Genomic DNA, 17,049 nt, shown 5'->3' with positions numbered 1-17,049 from the left:
CATCCACTTGGCCATATTCAGAGCTGTGTTTCCTAGGTTGTTTCAAACTTAGTCTAAATGATAACAACGATTAAGCATCATGAGCTCCTTTAACCAAGAAATTCTGTTTCTCATATTTGACAGCTGCAAATATACATGAATGAAACATATCTTCCAATAACATATCTCCCAATACTATATCTCCCAGGATATTGATTCATATGTATACATGAATCCAATGGCCAAACAATCAACACACGATTAAAAACTTAAATGTTCACTGATGCGGAATGGCTAAATAAATTTTAGTATTTATGTAAAACTGAATAACAAGAAACCATTAAAGAGTAATATTATCTCATTGTCTCAGTACCACATGTAGAAATATTAATAGTTTTTAAAAGTGTAAGAAAGTAATTTTATAATAAGTTATATATAATATGTATGATATAAAATAATCTGAAAGGTATTTTGAGTGGGAAAACCTAACAGCATTTTTGGGATACTATTACACTCATGTTTTCAGCTGTTTCATGATTTGTATGGTTTTCAAAATACATAGAATAGAAATAAATTTATCAGTAAATGATAAAACATAGTCTTAGTCAGGGTTTCTATTCCTGTACAAACATCATGACCAAGAAACAAGTTGGGGAGGAAAGGGTTTATTCAGCTTACTTTTACATTACTGTTTATCACCAAAGGAAGTCAAGACTGGAACTCAAGCAGGTCAGGAAGCAGGAGCTGATGCAGAGGCCATGGACTGTTGTTCCTTACTGACTTGCTTCCCCTGGCTTGCTCAACCTGCTCTCTTATAGAACCCAAGACTTCCAGCCCAGGGATGGCACCACCCACAAGGAGCCCTACTCCCTTGATCACTAATTGAGAAAATGCCCCACAGCTGGATCTCATGGAGGCATTTCCCCAATTGAAGCTCCCTTCTGTGATAACTCCAGCCTGTGTCAAGTTGGCACACAAAACCAGCCAATACAATTGACCCATTGTCAACTTGACACACAAACACATCACTATTAAGCCTCAACCCTTACTTTCTTATTCATCCCCAAGATCTAAAGTCCCACAGTCTTTACATATTAAAAGTTCAACCAATTTAAAATGTCCAATATCTTTTAAAATTCAAGGTCTCTTAACTGTGGGCCCCACTAAAATACTTTCTTCCTTCAAGAGGGAAAAATATCAGGTCATAGTCACAATCAAAAGCAAAACCAATGTCTGGGATCCAACTCACGATCTTCTGGGCTCCTCTAAGGGTTTTGGTCACTTCTCCAGCTCTGCCCTTTGTAGCACACATTTTGTCTTCTAGGCTTCAGATGCCTGTACTCCACTGCTGCTGCTGTTCTTGGTGGTCATTGCATGGTACTGGCACTTCCAAAACACTGCTGTCTTCCGCTGTAACTAGGCTTCACCAATAGCCTCTCATAGACTGTCTTTATAGTGCCAAGCCTCAACTCCTTTGCATGACCCCTTTAGTCCTGGGCAATCTATTGCAAACTGAGGCTGCACCTTCACTTATGGCCTCCCATGGCCTCTCACTGTGATGAGCCTCAGCTGCTCTTCATGAACCCTTCATGCCTTCAAAACCAGTACCACCTGGATGACTCTTACACATTACCAAGTCCTGCTGCAGCACAAGGTACAACCTTGGCTATCTCTGGAACACAGCCTCTTTGTGCTCTCAGAAAACGATTCCCAGAAGATGTCACCTCAGTGATACTGGTCTCTTCTTAATCACTGCTAATTTCTTAGCTCCAGCTAACCAGCATCAATAGTCCCAGTAATGCAAAGTTTTCGCTTTAGTAGTTCTGTTATCTTGTTAATCACAGCTGATACTTCAGCCCCAAGTAACCAAAACCACAGAATCTTCACAATCAAAACAACATGGCCCTGATAAGAGTCTTTAATCTTCCCTCTGAAATTTCACAAGCCAGGCTTCCATCTCTGCACTGTTCTCAACATTATCTTCCAAGCTCCTACACAACATCTCACAGAGCTCTTAACAATGAATGGATCTTCTAGCTCAAAGTTCCAAAGTCCTTCCACAGTCCTCCCCAAAACATAGTCAGGTTGTCACAGGAATACCCCACTATGCTGGAACCAATTTGTCTTAGTCAGGGTTTCTATTCCTGTACAAACATCATGACCAAGAAACAAGTTGGGGAGGACTCAGCTTACTTTTACATTGCTGTTTATCACCAAAGGAAGTCAGGACTGGAACTCAAGCAGGTCAGGAAGCAGGAGCTGATGTTGTAAGGAAAAATTAAAGCTTTAAACCTGTGCTGACTAGGAGGAAAAGTTGTGGGCCTAAGAATCCATCACAAACTGGCCACATAGGCCTGGGAAAGAGCAAACAAGTTGTTAGATATCAAAAGAGCTGGCACGTCAAGAAGACATAAAACTATAAACATAGAGGAAAACATGTCTAGGCAAACGAGGACATGTCCAAGGCCCAGGCCTGCAAAGATGTGCCTGGCAGACACTAAAAGTAATAGACCATCTGGTCCTCTCAGATATGGTTTAAGGTCAGATGCTCTGTTGACTCAGATTAACACCAACCTTAGGAATTTTCCACTCTGTTCTGCACGTAATAGTTAATATTTGAACTAGCCAATCATGTATGACCACACTGATCCCTTTGTTCCCTCAGACCTTTTTCCTATAAAAACCCCTAACTTTCAAGCCTCGTGGTCGGCTCCATTATCTCCTGCGTGAGATAACTGTGGTGCTGAACCAGGCCATCCTGAAATTAAAATATACCTCTTGTAATTACATCAAGATGTGGTCTCTCGTGATTCCTTGGGTGTACATCCTCCCGAGATTTGAGTGGGGGTCTCCCCCAGGGGTCTTTCAATGTAGTGGTCATGGACTGATGTTCCTTACTGGCTTGCTTCCCCTGGCTTGCTCACCCTGTTCTCTTATAGAACCCAAGACTTCCAGCCCCTGGATGGCACCACCCACAAGGGGCCCTACCCCTTGATCATTAATTGAGAAAATGCCCCACAGCTGGATCTCATGGAGGCATTTCCCCAATTGAAGCTCCCTTCTCTGTGATAACTCCAGCCTGTGTCGAGTTGGCACACAAAGCCAGCCAGTACACATACCAATGCAGAATGTTAGTAAGAAAATTGTCAGGAGCATGCCTCGTGGGAAGGTGAACAAGTAGGTTAAGACACAAATCAGATGACAGCTTCTCACTACATATGATCTACATGTTCCAAATGTCATAGGAGACACATTATACATAAAAACACAATTCCGCAAATGAATGCTTAATGTTTCCTTGTGCTTTCCAAAGTTGCAGAAATTTCTAATCAAACAAAGCTATCAGTAAGGAAAGTGTAAAATGATTTTTCACATACCTAGAAATGTAAACATATAATTCTTAACATGTGTATAACATATGCATGTCATACTTACAAGGGCTATTCTTTTACTCCACCTAAATAATGAAATTAGTGTAAAAGAAAAGGATATCAAAGTTCAATTAAAGCAAAATTTAAGCTTAAGTGGCAAAATCATTTTCTCTAGAGCTCAGAGGGAAAGTAGAAAACTCTAGAAATTGTTTCTTATAGAATAGGAAGAATTAAGAAATAAGGGAATGGGTGCACGGCAAACCAAGACAGAAAAAAAAAATAAGAATCAGGCTAAATTTTGCAATAGCAATAAAAGGGAAACATTTTTCTTTATTAGCAGTTTTTAAGAAGAAACACCTTTTCTGACTTTCGAGATGCCCAGTCAGTGTTCTGTATGTTTCGCTTGCCCTGACTCTAGAGATCTTTCTTTTAAAGAGGTCAGGAGATGATTCTCTTTAAGTAAATCTTCTAAGTAGGTATCAATCTGCTGGAGGTCTCCCGCTGAACCACCCTGGAAGAGAGAAGCCACAGTCACTCCAGGAGGAGAGACTCAGCTGTCACTCTAGAAGTCTCCTGCTGTCATCGTGGTGATTCATGTGGCAGCAACCCTACATCACGTCTGATTAATGCTCTTAACCTTTGCAAATGTTTTCTCTCACTTAATCTTATTTTATGCTTACAAGTGGTTAAGGATCTGAATCATGTTTTCTTCTTCAGTGGAAGTTAGAGTTTTCCTCTTTCGAGAACTGGCTGAAGTGGTAGTGTTGACAGCAGCCCAAATACAATTACCATGTGTGAAACAATTTAGCATTAATTATCTTTTTGCTCTTCAATAATGTAGCTTTTTAATCACTTACCCGGTCACCAAAATTAAGAGGGATTTCTCTATCTGGCTGCATGCTAAAAACCCTTTCAATCTGGGTTTGGGGAACAGAGGGAGACTGGGCTGGGAGGTGGGGGAGAAGTTCCCTCTTGGAGGAGAGGGTCCTCATGGTTCAAGTCTCCCATCCTCTCCATACCTCTTCCTGGGTGAACACAGGCGTGGAAACTGCTGCCTGAGCTTGTGGGAAGTATTTTTTTGTGTCTCATTTTGTACTTGATATACAAAGAATTCCTGATGAAGCTGAAGATGAGGATATAAGAGAAAATAAACTCCCACTTCAGCATTTTCACAACTTGGACATGAGAAGGCTTCATGACAGACTTCAAATTGGCAGTTAAGGAGACTAGACCTAAAAACTGCGCAAGTCCCGGCAAGCCCAGACAAGCCAATTACTAATAGAAAAAAAAAAAAAAAAAAAAAAAAAAAAAAAAAAAAAAGAAAACCAGGCTCAAACTGCACGCCCAGGTAATAGAATGTCCCAGCCACCTGGCCTGGAGCAGTTTCCAGACTTCCTCAGCTACTTCCTCAGTAACAATTAATTCCCAGACCTCCACAGCAAATTTCCACCCCACCCACCTTGGAATGTTCATAGAGATGAACCCAACAGATTAACAGAGAGGTCACCTATCCCTGGGAATTCCCTAATGTGCTTTAATCAGGCCTGCAAGCTCACTTGGATGTCTGTCTCTATCTTGGTAATGGGAGACCCCAGCATGCTGGACTTTTGCTGAATAAAACACTCTTGTGTTTACATACTATTTGAGTCAGGGTATCATTTTTAGTTGAATCATGGACCCTTACAGACAGAAACCCAGGCAGCCTGGAATTCAGCAACTCTGTAGTGATGTATGGCAGATTTGCCTATCTCTTTTCCAGTCCATTCAAGGATAAAACCACCACAGTTCTCAAAGTTTTCCACAAGGTCTGTTCCTGCCTTCTCACGGTGTGCAGAGCTCAGGAAGACATACCTCATGACCTAAAACTAAAATATCACAGGCTCCTTAAACTCAGTTGTGACTCTGATTTCTCCATGTATTTCTAAAATCCACAGAAAGCCTTTACAACCTTGGCTACTATATCTTAGTTTTTCAAACAGCCAGGATTCCTATGTACTATCTAGAAGCTGGACCACTTATAGGCCTGGAGGGATAAGGGAAAGGGGCATGATATACTTGAAAGAAAATGTTTTTATAAAACATCACTATATACAGAGAATGTTTACCAATGAAAAAAGATGGACCAGTACCCGTTACTTCAATTCATCTTGGAAGCATACAAGCAAAACTGACAGTAATTCACATTTATGATGTTTCCCTTTTTTTGTTTTGTTTTGTTTTAAGTGCTCCCTCTGAATTTAAGAAAAAATTATAGATAGATAGATAGATAGATAGATAGATAGATAGATAGATAGATGATAGATAGATAGATAGATAGATAGATAGATAGATAGGCAGACAAAACTGCATTGAAATAATTTCACTTCCTGAAAAAGTTGGGAATTGTCTACTGAACACATGGTATTAAGAGGCTGATTGATTGACTCTAGAATTACCTTGATAAAAGAGCTCTGGGAATGCCTATGGAAGGTTATCTTGACTGTGTTAAATGAGGTAGACAGACCTCCCACTGTGGGTCTGGACAATGTGAGAGGAAAAAGGGACCTAAGCAGTAATATGTATTCATTGCTTTCTGCTCTTGACTGCAGGTGCAATGTGACCAGCTTCAAGCTCCTGTGCTGGGATTTTCATGATAGACCACATCCTTGAATGGTAAACCAAAACACACTCTTCCCTCATAAGCTCATTTTCTCCAATTATTTTTTATCAACTAATGGAACAAGTCAAGATTCTAGAGCTTACTTAGAGAAAAAAGTATAGAAAATTTCTAATATATCCCTTGAAAGTTACTATTTGTAATTGTGCCTGGTTAGCCAGACCAAACTGCTCTGGTCTCAGTGTCTACAGCAAACCCTCCTCTCACAGACATGGACAAGCACTCTACAGAGTATTGTTTGTCACTAGCTAACAGACTTCTAGGTCTTGCCTAGAAACTTGAGTTTTTATCAAAGGGAGTATATTGGTAGTTGCACATCCTGTCCCCACCCCTCTCCCTGCTGGGCTGAAGAAGGCTGCTGTGACACACTACCCTTCTTTCTCAGAAACATAGAAGACTCCAACTAGGCCACCTATGCCTGACTCCTCTCTTCATAGCAGTCACCATTTGCCTCTTTATAGTTGTAGTAGGGCCTGAACTCTCTCCAGAGCCCCGTCATTCTGTCCTCTGCCTGTCTGTCCCCAACAATCCATCACACTATCCCTGGAGCCCAGAGCCCTGAGCCAGAAAGACGTTAGTATCATTATTAGCTTCAAGGCCTGGGTTAGGCAGTTTACCCAAGGTGAGTAAACACTGCACACTGTTAGGAGGGAAAGCCAGCCACCGGCTCTTTCCACAGAGCTTCTTCCTGCTCCTCACCCTGTCACTCACCAGCTGAAGTTTCTGCAGCAGCAAGGCCAGCTTTGCACGGAGGTCACTGAGTTTTTCCTCAGTCCTCTTCCTTTTCAGTTCACACTGTCTCAGAAAAGTTTCGTTTAGTGAGCTCCTTCTGTTTGCCTCATAGACAATAGACTGCATTTTCCTTTTGAGTCTTTTCTCATATTGAGCCATGTAGATATGCTGGATCTGGGAAGGTTTTGAAAGAAACCAAGTATATTTTTAAAGACATCATTATTTTCCCCATAATATCAGAAAGCAATTTCACATTCCAACTCTGTACACATCAGCTAAGAATCAACACTGATGCTTGAACATACTCTCTGATGGAGAGGAAGAAGGGTCAGCAAGCAGAAATAATTATTATAGAAGGCGTAGAGAGGCACAGAGCGGGGAGTTTAATGACCTCGGCTTTGGAATCAAGAAGAAACACTGTGAAGGTTGAGTTTGTTCTCCCCCTCAGTGGTATAAAGTCATCTCAAAGAGCAGTACCACAGGCACTGGCAGATGGCCAGTAGCATGGAGACTCATTGGTGACTTAAATGATGACTCATTGGTGTAACTTAAATCTGTAATATTCAGAGCACGGAGCTGTAGAATAAGGAATTCTGTTCTCGTGACCTCTTTTTGTTAATATGTTTCCTTTTAAATCCTGATGTAAAGAGAATTGAAAGGCCCCCAAAGGCCCTCAAGGATTTAGGATCTGGGTTGTTTTCCAAGATGGCATGCTACTTCTGCAGGCTCCTCTTCCATTTTCAAATGGTATTACTTCCTTGTATCAACATTTTGAGAGAACCAGGGGGAATTCTGAGAAAACAGATACAGGGCAATCCCCACTTTGATAAACATTTAAATGTTTCAATCTTAAGATTTCTGTGTTGGAGTACTGGCTGGGTGGCAGGGAACTGTAAGACAGGCCTACATACACACACACACACACACACACACACACACACACACACACTTCATGGCCCTCAGTCACATCCATTAATGGTTGCAAAGTTCCTCTGCACCATCTACAACATCTGCCAGGCATGCTGTTTCACGAGTTTTTACATCTATAAAACCAAATGTGCAAATCTTCACCTGCCCATAGCTCTGCTTCAGAAACATTTTAGTAACAACGTCCTAAGTCAAGGCATTGAACTTTATTATTAGTGATACAAAGATACATAAGGCCAACTTTGCCCTCAGGTATGTCTTAGTTGCCAGTGTGAGGTAGTACAATTATTCAAGAGCTCTATCTGCTGTGAGAAAGAGCTCCATGCTCCAACTAGAGCCTGGGTTGCATGGAGAGGGTGTATGTCTATTGAACTCAATAGCATTATGTTTCACCATAGCAGGGAAATAGAATCAGCCTACACATCCATTAACAGATGAGTGGTTGGTTAATGAAAATATATGCTTATACACTATAGAGCTTATATGACTGGAAGGAAAAGGAAATTATGAAATTTCTGGGAAAATGAGTGAGAACTAGTAAGTAATGCACTGAGGTGACTTGGACTTAGAAAGACAAACAACATGTTCTCTCTCATATTCTGTGTATTTGGGTGGAAGCAAATATGGGTAAAGATGAGAAACTGGAAAGGGCTTGTGGAAATAAAACAAAAACAGAGAGTGGGGTAGAGGAAGCCGAAAAGACAATGAAATGAAGAAGCAGTGGAGGATAATGAGGTGAAACGGTATGTGCAGGGTTTATGTGCAGGGTATATGTGTAGGGTATATTGCAGGGTTTATGTGCAGGGTATACGTGCAGGGTATATATTGCAGGTTTATGTGCAGGGTATATGTACAAGGAAGTGAGGTAGAGCAGAGCATGGGGAAAATCAACTAACTCTAATGAAGTATGTATGAAAATTCCATATGAAAACTGGAACATTAAAAGCTGCTTTAATCAACCAGTAGGTTAAAGCCTCAACCTAGAGCACGGTTGCTTTCAACATAAGCTCCTCAACATAGAGCAGCTTATGTTGGTAACTTTCTCTCTGATTACCTATGGTTTTCATAAACTCAACTGAGAACAGCCTCTTGAAAAAGCACCGGCAGAACCCCTTGGGTGTGTGTATGTGTGTGTGTATATATGTGTATGTGTGTGTGTGTGTGTGTGTGTGTGTATGTGTGTAAAGCATGCTGATGAGGAGACAGGATTGTTGACTGTTATGTAAACAAATTATAGATTTTTTTTTCAGAAGTTTAAACTACCTGGGAGCTTGTTTATTTTTCTGTAATTCCTCAACAATTTCTGTTCTTTTCCAATCTTTCAAAGATTTGGAGAATGTATTTCTTAAAATCTGAGAATTTCTATTTCTTGTTGAAACTAAAGTCCCACTCCAGTGCTACATAAGCACTGATTGTGGGAACATTTGCATTTTCAAATTTAAAAAGATGTTGTTTTGTGACATCTGATGGGCTATACATTAATCCAAGTCTCGATAAGAATACAAAATTTTGATTTCCTTCCAAACCTATCATTTCAAAACACATATTACTTCCTCTTTGGAGCATAGGGTCGTTTAGATTTCAGGATATAAATGGCTTCATGGAAAGGAAGCTTACCTGGTTGAAACACGTTTTTAGCTTTTTGTTTATACTCTCTGGGCATCGCTCCAGCTGTTTTCATAAGCAATAACAGAAAAGGACATTAACTTTACAGAGTGATTTGTCTGGAATAGAGTTAGAACACTGATATTTCTATATGAAAAAGCATCCAAGCTTAGAATCCACCAACACTGCTACTAGGCATTTTTTAAATCTAATTAAGTTAATTAACTGAACTGACTTACCTGAATTTATTATTTTCTTTAAACAAGTAAGGCAGCCTACGTTAAGTAATTTACTCTGCCTAGTTTAGCAATCTGCAAATAGCACAAATCAAGGTGAAGGAAAATCAAATGATAAATATTCAAAATGCAGTGTGAAGAAAGTATATTTTGGATAGAAATAAACGAGGAGTCACTGGCATATTGAGTAGGGTTAGTTAAGAGATTAGCTGATGTCACCCAGAAATCACTCTTAGCAGAGAAAGCAACATGGTCCAGTAATAAGGCCTCAGACATGGTAACATCCAGAATTCAAACAGAAAATATGTAAAGATGATGGGGGGTGGCAGTGAGGAGAATATAAGAAAGTGAGCCATGAGGTCACTTCATGATGGCAAAGAAAGCACTTTGGGGAGAAAGTAGAAACCTGGGTTGGATGCCTCTGGAAGTCAGGTAAGAAAATAACTACCACACTTGGCCCAGAGAAACTGATGACCCCTATCAATTGGAAGGACTTCGTCTAAGTAATGCAGTAGAAGCCAGTGAGAGAGGCTGAGGTGAGAGAAGAAGGTGAAGAAATGAAATCCTGGGCACATGGCACCTCTGTCCTATTAGTAACCTGAGTTCTTTACTCAGAGCCTTTCCTTGTGCACCTGACAATCTTACAGTCAATACTAACCATGGCAGCCAAGAAGTGCCTCTCAGACGCCTACCTGGGGTCCCTCTTCCCTGCACTAGCCTGGAACATACACTCCTCACATACCACCATCTCCACCTGCAGGGTACTAAACCCCATTAGTATTTTTCCACTAGATTTGAACCAAGGCCTTTGTGAGAGTCACCTTCTACATCTGAGGTAGCTGGCCAAAGTTGTCCTTCTTATTTTTCATGGCACCATCGCCAAGAGCAGCTTTGGTGAACGCATTGTCTTCATCATTCCCCATGAGGTTTAGGAAGAGTAGTACCCTGAACACCTCAGAGGGCTGAGCTCTACAATCCTTGGCTCAGCATCTCAATAATGGAGGATGAAATGAGAAACTCTATTTGGTAGGAGAGAGTTGTGGTGATTTGAATGACAATGGCCTCCATGCACTCAGATTAGAATGTTTGTGTCCTCAGTTGGTGGAACTGTTTGGGAAGGATTAAGAGGCACATCTTTGTTGGTAGAGATGTGTCACTGGGGGTGGACTCTGAGGTTTCCAAAATCTCATGCCATTGCCAGTTAGCTTTCTGTGCCTTGTGCTTGTGGATCAGAATGTGAGCTCTCAGCTACTGCTCTAATGCCATATTTGTTTTCCACTATAATAGTCATGGTGAACTGTCTCAGTCTCTGAGATCTTCTCTACCTTGCTTTGCCTGTCATGACAATGACTTCTCACATACCTGGTATGGAATTTCTATCTCCAGTCACTGAAAGCCTTTCTGCATTTCGCCTCTGTGTTCAAGCTGTTCTGTCAGTCACCTGGTTCCAAAATGGCCAGCTTACCTCAGAATTTGTTATGAGTTCTTCTATAGATGTGCACTCAAATTCAGATGAAAGTTGAAACTCAGGAACAAAATACAGAAGAATCTCCCTAAGAAGACAATCACAACAAATTTATAGTGTACCCAGCCAAGAGAGGCAGCAGATGCTCTGCATCTTGACTGTGCCAACACTAATACCTTGATTTTCTGTTTTGTTCTGCAGTTTTTCAAGGCATTTTCATTATAAAGGCACACTTTTATTTTTATTATCTCTTTAAGCCATACCTTTTATTATTTCTTTTAAAGTTAAAAGTTCATTAAAACAATAAAATGAAAAGAAAACCAAAGAAGAAAATGAGGATAGGAAGGAGGGACAGGCAAACAGAGGTGTGTGTGTGTGGAGAGAGAGGGGGCGGTGCTGAGTGGATGTGCTAATGGGTAAAACAGAAGTAACGGGGCTGGTGTTTGGATCCCCTGCATCCATAATAACTAACTGCTGGGTGAACATAGTAGGCACCTTAATCCCAGTGCTCCAGAGGCATCTGTACACACACACACACACACACACACACACACCCCACATACATGTCACAAACATGCAAACACACACAAAGGCATGCATAATCGCAGATATAGCCCTGTGCAGGGGTGGGGGTGGGGGAGGGTTGGAAGACAGAGACAGAGCTAGAGATAGAGGCAGAAACAGAAGAGAAATATTTATTTGTTTATTTTTATTAGCTGTTTTCTTTATTTACAATATCTCCTTTCCCAGGTTCCCCTTCAAAAGAAAAAAGAAAAATAAAATAAAATAAGAAAAATAAAATAAAATAAAAACAAAAACTAAAACAATCCCCTGTTTCCTCCCCCTTCCCCCTGCTCACCATCCCACCTTCTCCCACTTCCTGGCCCTGGCATTCCCCTACACTGGGGCATAGAACCTGCACAGGGCCAAGGTCCTCTCCTCCCATTAATGACTTGGCCATCCTCTGCTACACACATGCTGCTGTAGCCATGAGTCCCCCCATGTGAACTCTTTGGTTGGAGTTTTAGTCCCCGGGAGCTCTGAGGGTACTAGTTAGTTCATATTGTTGGTCATGCTAAGGGGCTGCAAACCCTTCAGCTCCTTAGGTCCTTTCTCTAGCTCCTTCATTGGGGACCCTGAGAAATATTTAAAAAGATTAAAATATTCGCAATACCTAGAAACCTGCAACTACCATTCCAGGAAACCTCTGCACCTGTGTGAATATTCTTTTCTACAGAGAATTCAGTGTTGAAAGCTTCCTGGAGAAAAACAACTACTGGCTCTATTCACACACACACACACCCAAGAACAAAGGTGTTTAATAACCAAAGCAATACCCTTCATTAGAGCCTGCAGGGTTAGTCTTAAGGATTAAGCACACCTTTAATCCTAACACTTGGAAAACTGAGGCAGGAACATTGACTTCAAGACCATCTTGAGCTGCATAATGAGACTATGTCTCAAAGAAGAACAAAAAAGAAATCACATATGGTTCTTAGTTTTCCCAGACCATGTTGTCCCCTGGTCTGAAGGTCTTTTATTTTGGCAGAATGTATCATATTTTTCTGGGATTAATTGTATTCATGATACGTATTTCATTTCTAGGAGAACACAGAATCTAGAAATGTACAACCAGAACATCTGAAAATTGTATGTGAATGTGTGTGTGTGTATACATGTGTATGTGTATATGTGTGCGTGTGTGTGTACATGTGTACATGTATATATGTGTGTGTGTGTGTGTGTTTTCTGATGCCTTTTGTGCCTTTCTAAAGCAAGTTGTGGATAAATAGCTCCTCCTTTGGGAATTTTGTTCCACAGACTCACTAGACAGAAAGAAAAGTGATACAACAGTCTGCAGTCTCTAAACACACACACCCAGACGTCATTTTTCTGCAAGATTAATTCACAACTGTTAGCATCAGGGACTCCAAAGCCCGTGTCTTCACATAGGCTGGCCTCACAGACCTGTTGCCAGGGCAACAGCTGCCATATTCTGAAAATCCATTGGACTCACCTCCCACCTTTACCTGCCGCCACTACGTCACTACATGCATATACATATGGGGAATGCTTCTCTCTCTCTCTCTCTCTCTCTCTCTCTCTCTCTCTCTCTGTCCCTCTCTCTCTGTCTTTCTCTCTCTGTCTTTCTCTCTCTTCTTCTCTTCCTCTTCCCCTCTTCTCTTTCTGCGCTACTTCCCCCCTCCTCTCTCTCAATTAAACCTCTTACACATGGAACTGTTTGGGCCTAGTGTGTGGTATGTCCTGACTCAAGCCACCTTTCTAACACATCAATGCCCCCTCCAGGGTCAAGCACAAAAAAAGGAAAAGAGTAACAAAATTTCATACCTGTTAAGTTCTGATTATAACTATTAAACAGTTCTTAAAACTCCCTTCAGTTACTGGCATGGGTACCTTTCTCCTCTGATAGTCTTAAAGGGTGTTTTCTTTTGTTCCAGAGTTTATCATATCTAACTCTCTCAGCCTATCCATCTTCAGGTTTCCTTTACCAGATTCACTGAGGAACCCTGAAGGAGTTGTGCCAAACATGCCAAAAACCACCCTAAGAACCAAGGCTCAGTATGATGATCCTGGGCACTGATGAGTCTGTGTGTTCACTATGGAGATGGTTTCTGGGAAGGTTTAATATGCTATTGGTGACTAACAAAAGAGGCAGATGCAGTTTAACGGCTTAGTACACTCAATTGCATTGCCCCCTTTTGATCATATGGAATTCACTAAAATTAATAGTACCAGTGTTTCATTGACATGAAGAAAAAAAGACTAGCCAGATGAAAAATAAGAAAGATGGTGAATCTGAAAAGAATGTTTATGCAACTGGCAAAAAAAGTTAAGTAACAATACATTCAACCTCTGTTACCTCACACTCATGTAACAATACGTTCAACCTCTGTTACCACACACTCACGGAGATCTTTCCTAGCCCCAGTGTGGAGTGCCAAGGAGGATATCCACCTAACCATGGTTTTAATTCATAATAATTCTTAGATGGATATCTAAAATATTAATGGCACAAAATAATAACTATATTATCAAGAAACTCTGGTTTACTTTCAGCAATGTCCCAAGTCACTTATTATGTAATCATTTCCACACATTTTCAATGATCTTCACAAATATATACAGGTAGACACACATACACACACACACACACACACACACACATATATACACACATATATATATATAAAGTGGATAATTATATTTATATATGTGGATGTAATTGATTGCACACTATCAAGTCTGAGTAACCAGTTGGTATGCCCTGACTTTAATATCAGTAAATAAACCAGGCTAAATCTACAATCAGTTAACTACAAAGCAAAGGATAAGAAAGAAATGATCCTCTGGAAAATGCTGGCAAAGGATGAAGCTCTATAGGGAGAACTCATTCTCCAGACTTTCCACTGGTAGGCCTAACAATATGATTCATCCATCCACCCACCCATCCATCCAGTCACTTGACTAGTGGCATTTACAGTCTTACACCTGTATACAGTTGGGTGTGCTCTCCTTCTGTCTCCTTTTTAGATGACTGTAGGGTTGCCAACTCAGACACAATGGGTACTTAGCGTAGCTAAGGAGGAACTAGTGCTTGGTTTACTGGTCCATCAACCACTTCTCCCATCACATAAAACCAAGTGCCCTTCAATCTCCTGGAGCAGGACTGCTGTTAGACACAACTCCTGAAGGACAGCCTTCACATCCAAGTAAATGTAGCCTTTCGGCCCCTAATGCTGCCACAGGGGCTCTGTACAGCTGTATGATAGAGTCTGTGTCTACAGTGGCTCTCCACGTCCTTTCACACACAGGACAGCACCTGGGTGTTAACAGAGGCCATGGCTGGCTTTTCTTCCTCCTTTCCTTCTATTGTCTACTCTTCGAGAACTCCCAGCTTCAAGGGAATTCATTCAGTTGCTAAGAAAATCAAGGCCTTAGGTGAATGTCCCTCCAGGGAGGGTAGGATTTGTGTTTTTGGCTCAAAGCTGCCTCACTAACTCAGCAAGTCCTTGAACCCAGAAAAATTAATGGTGCCCACTAAGTGAACTGGAGTCTTGCTCCTACACTGCCCTCCCTATGACAGCTTTCTGAGAACACAGCTTTCGGAAGAACAGTCTTTCATGGTATTGACAGTAAAGCCATCTCCTATACCTGTCCCATTCAGAAAGCCCAGACTCATCACTCCTTCCCAGGTTCTCCTTTAAGAGCTCAGAGTATGACACCTAAATTCCTTGAGTAACCACGTCTACAAATGTCCAAATTCAACTGACCGAAGAGTGAAACTCAGTTTTCTTCTGTAAGTTCCATATGTAAAAACCACAAAAATCCTTTTCAAAGGCCATGAGAATGTCATGGGTGTCTTAGTGAGAAGAAAAAAAAATATGAAATTTAATAAAACCTTCTTTATTTCATTCAAGGAAAGAGTAGGCTATGTGTGTATATCCATCATACTGCTGGGCCATGTAACAATAGGCAGTAAGTGACCACAAATATCTTTCAAGGGACCTATTAACTTGTAGTGTATCTAACTGAATATGGTTAAGGAAATAGGTCACAAAATCATTCCACTGTTTTCAAAAACATCCCCAATCAGCAGGAAGCCAACATAAAACAAAACAGGGTTTGTCACTGCTTACTTTAAAGATTCAATACAGCATGTGGGAAAATTAGGAATTATCTTTACCTTAAATTAAACAGCAATTTTCTTGCTGTTTCCTGCACAGACATGCTTCGAGAAGGCATCCGTGAAGAGGGCAGCTGACAATCACCATCCACAGAGCTGACTTTGTGTCCAGAACATGGACTTAAATTGTCCATTTGCACCCCGGGCAAGCTGGGATTTATAATGTCAAGAATAACCATGTTAGATTCCACCCATTTCAGAAACATTCCCATGAATTGTTAATATACAATGAAAGAAAAGGACAGGCATCAATGTAATACTCAAAGTTTCCACATGTGTGATTATACAAAGGTCTTATAGCAATAATAATTTATTCTTATTCATTGCTTCAAAGTTTTGGGATAGCATTGATTAAACAAAATTTGTGATAATTCACTAATTATTTAGGACTCCTTGAGACAGTATCTTAGCTAGACCAGATTGGTCTTGAACTCACTATATATAGCTCATGGTCTTGAAGTCCTGATCTTCTTGCCCACTTCCCAAATGTTGGGATTTTAGGTATATGCTATCACCTAAAATCCCAACAAAACCCACTCACATCTTCTCTGTAGGAAGAGACTTAGGTTCTATTTTACACTTGTAAAGATGCACAACAACAAAATGTAAAAGGGCCAGAGGCAGAAAGAAAAATTCCTAGTTGACGATATGAGGGAAGTACGTTCTGAGGGAAGAGTTAATGATCCTGGGGTATCAGTCATGTGAGGGTGCATGAAAGAGTGAAGTATGAGACAAGAGCAATGGTTTGGGCCTGGGTGGAACACAACAGTGCAAGACACCAAAGGTGGTGGTGCATAGCAGGTGGAGGTGGACACAAGTTAGATAGGTAGAGCGGGCAGACGAGGCACTTTTATTTTCAAGTAGTAATAAACTATTTTTTTTTTAATCTTTTCACACTGACACCTGTAAACTGCTGCTTTAAAGAGTTTTGTCTGATTATATTGGGAAGGGCTTTAAGAACAGGGTAATCATTTAAATAATGAGGAAGGTGTTTCTACTGCCAACTGTTCTTTAGCATTAAGCATACCGTCTTACTTCACCCATCCATTTTAAGATGAAGAATATTATATAACTAGGAGGTTGGTGAGATGGCTCAGCGGGGAAGATCACTGACTGCTCTTCGGAAGGTCCTGAGTTCAAATCCTAGCAACCACATCGTGGCTCACAACCACCCGTAATGAGATCTGATGCCCTCTTCTGGTGCGTCTGAAGACAGCTACAGTGTATTTACATATAATAAATAAATAAATCTTTTAAAAAAACAAAAAGAATATTATATAACTAATATTTAGTTATTAGTTAGAGTATCCAAATGATCATTAATTATAATCTCCCTTATATTGACTTTTTCTTTTCTTTTTTGTTTTTTTTTT

At 40.6% G+C, this 17,049-nt stretch overlaps 1 protein-coding gene across 1 annotated transcript in view; it reads right to left on the bottom strand.

Annotated features, from left to right (window-relative positions):
- Nucleotides 1–6,543: 6,543 nt before the first annotated feature.
- Morc1 (MORC family CW-type zinc finger 1) overlaps nucleotides 6,544–17,049 on the bottom strand; it is a 212,158-nt gene continuing 201,652 nt past the window's right edge. The window contains exons 23-26 of the mRNA XM_031360105.1: nucleotides 15,677–15,826; nucleotides 10,972–11,059; nucleotides 9,283–9,336; nucleotides 6,544–6,912 (exon numbers count right to left, since the gene is read on the bottom strand). Coding sequence (XP_031215965.1) covers nucleotides 6,544–6,912; nucleotides 9,283–9,336; nucleotides 10,972–11,059; nucleotides 15,677–15,826 — 661 coding nt within the window. The remainder of the gene's footprint in view (nucleotides 6,913–9,282; nucleotides 9,337–10,971; nucleotides 11,060–15,676; nucleotides 15,827–17,049) is intronic.

The sequence above is a fragment of the Mastomys coucha genome, unplaced genomic scaffold, assembly GCF_008632895.1.
Source record: "Mastomys coucha isolate ucsf_1 unplaced genomic scaffold, UCSF_Mcou_1 pScaffold12, whole genome shotgun sequence".
Classification (NCBI taxonomy): Eukaryota; Metazoa; Chordata; class Mammalia; order Rodentia; family Muridae; genus Mastomys; species Mastomys coucha.
This window is presented reverse-complemented; position numbering and strand designations above follow the sequence as displayed.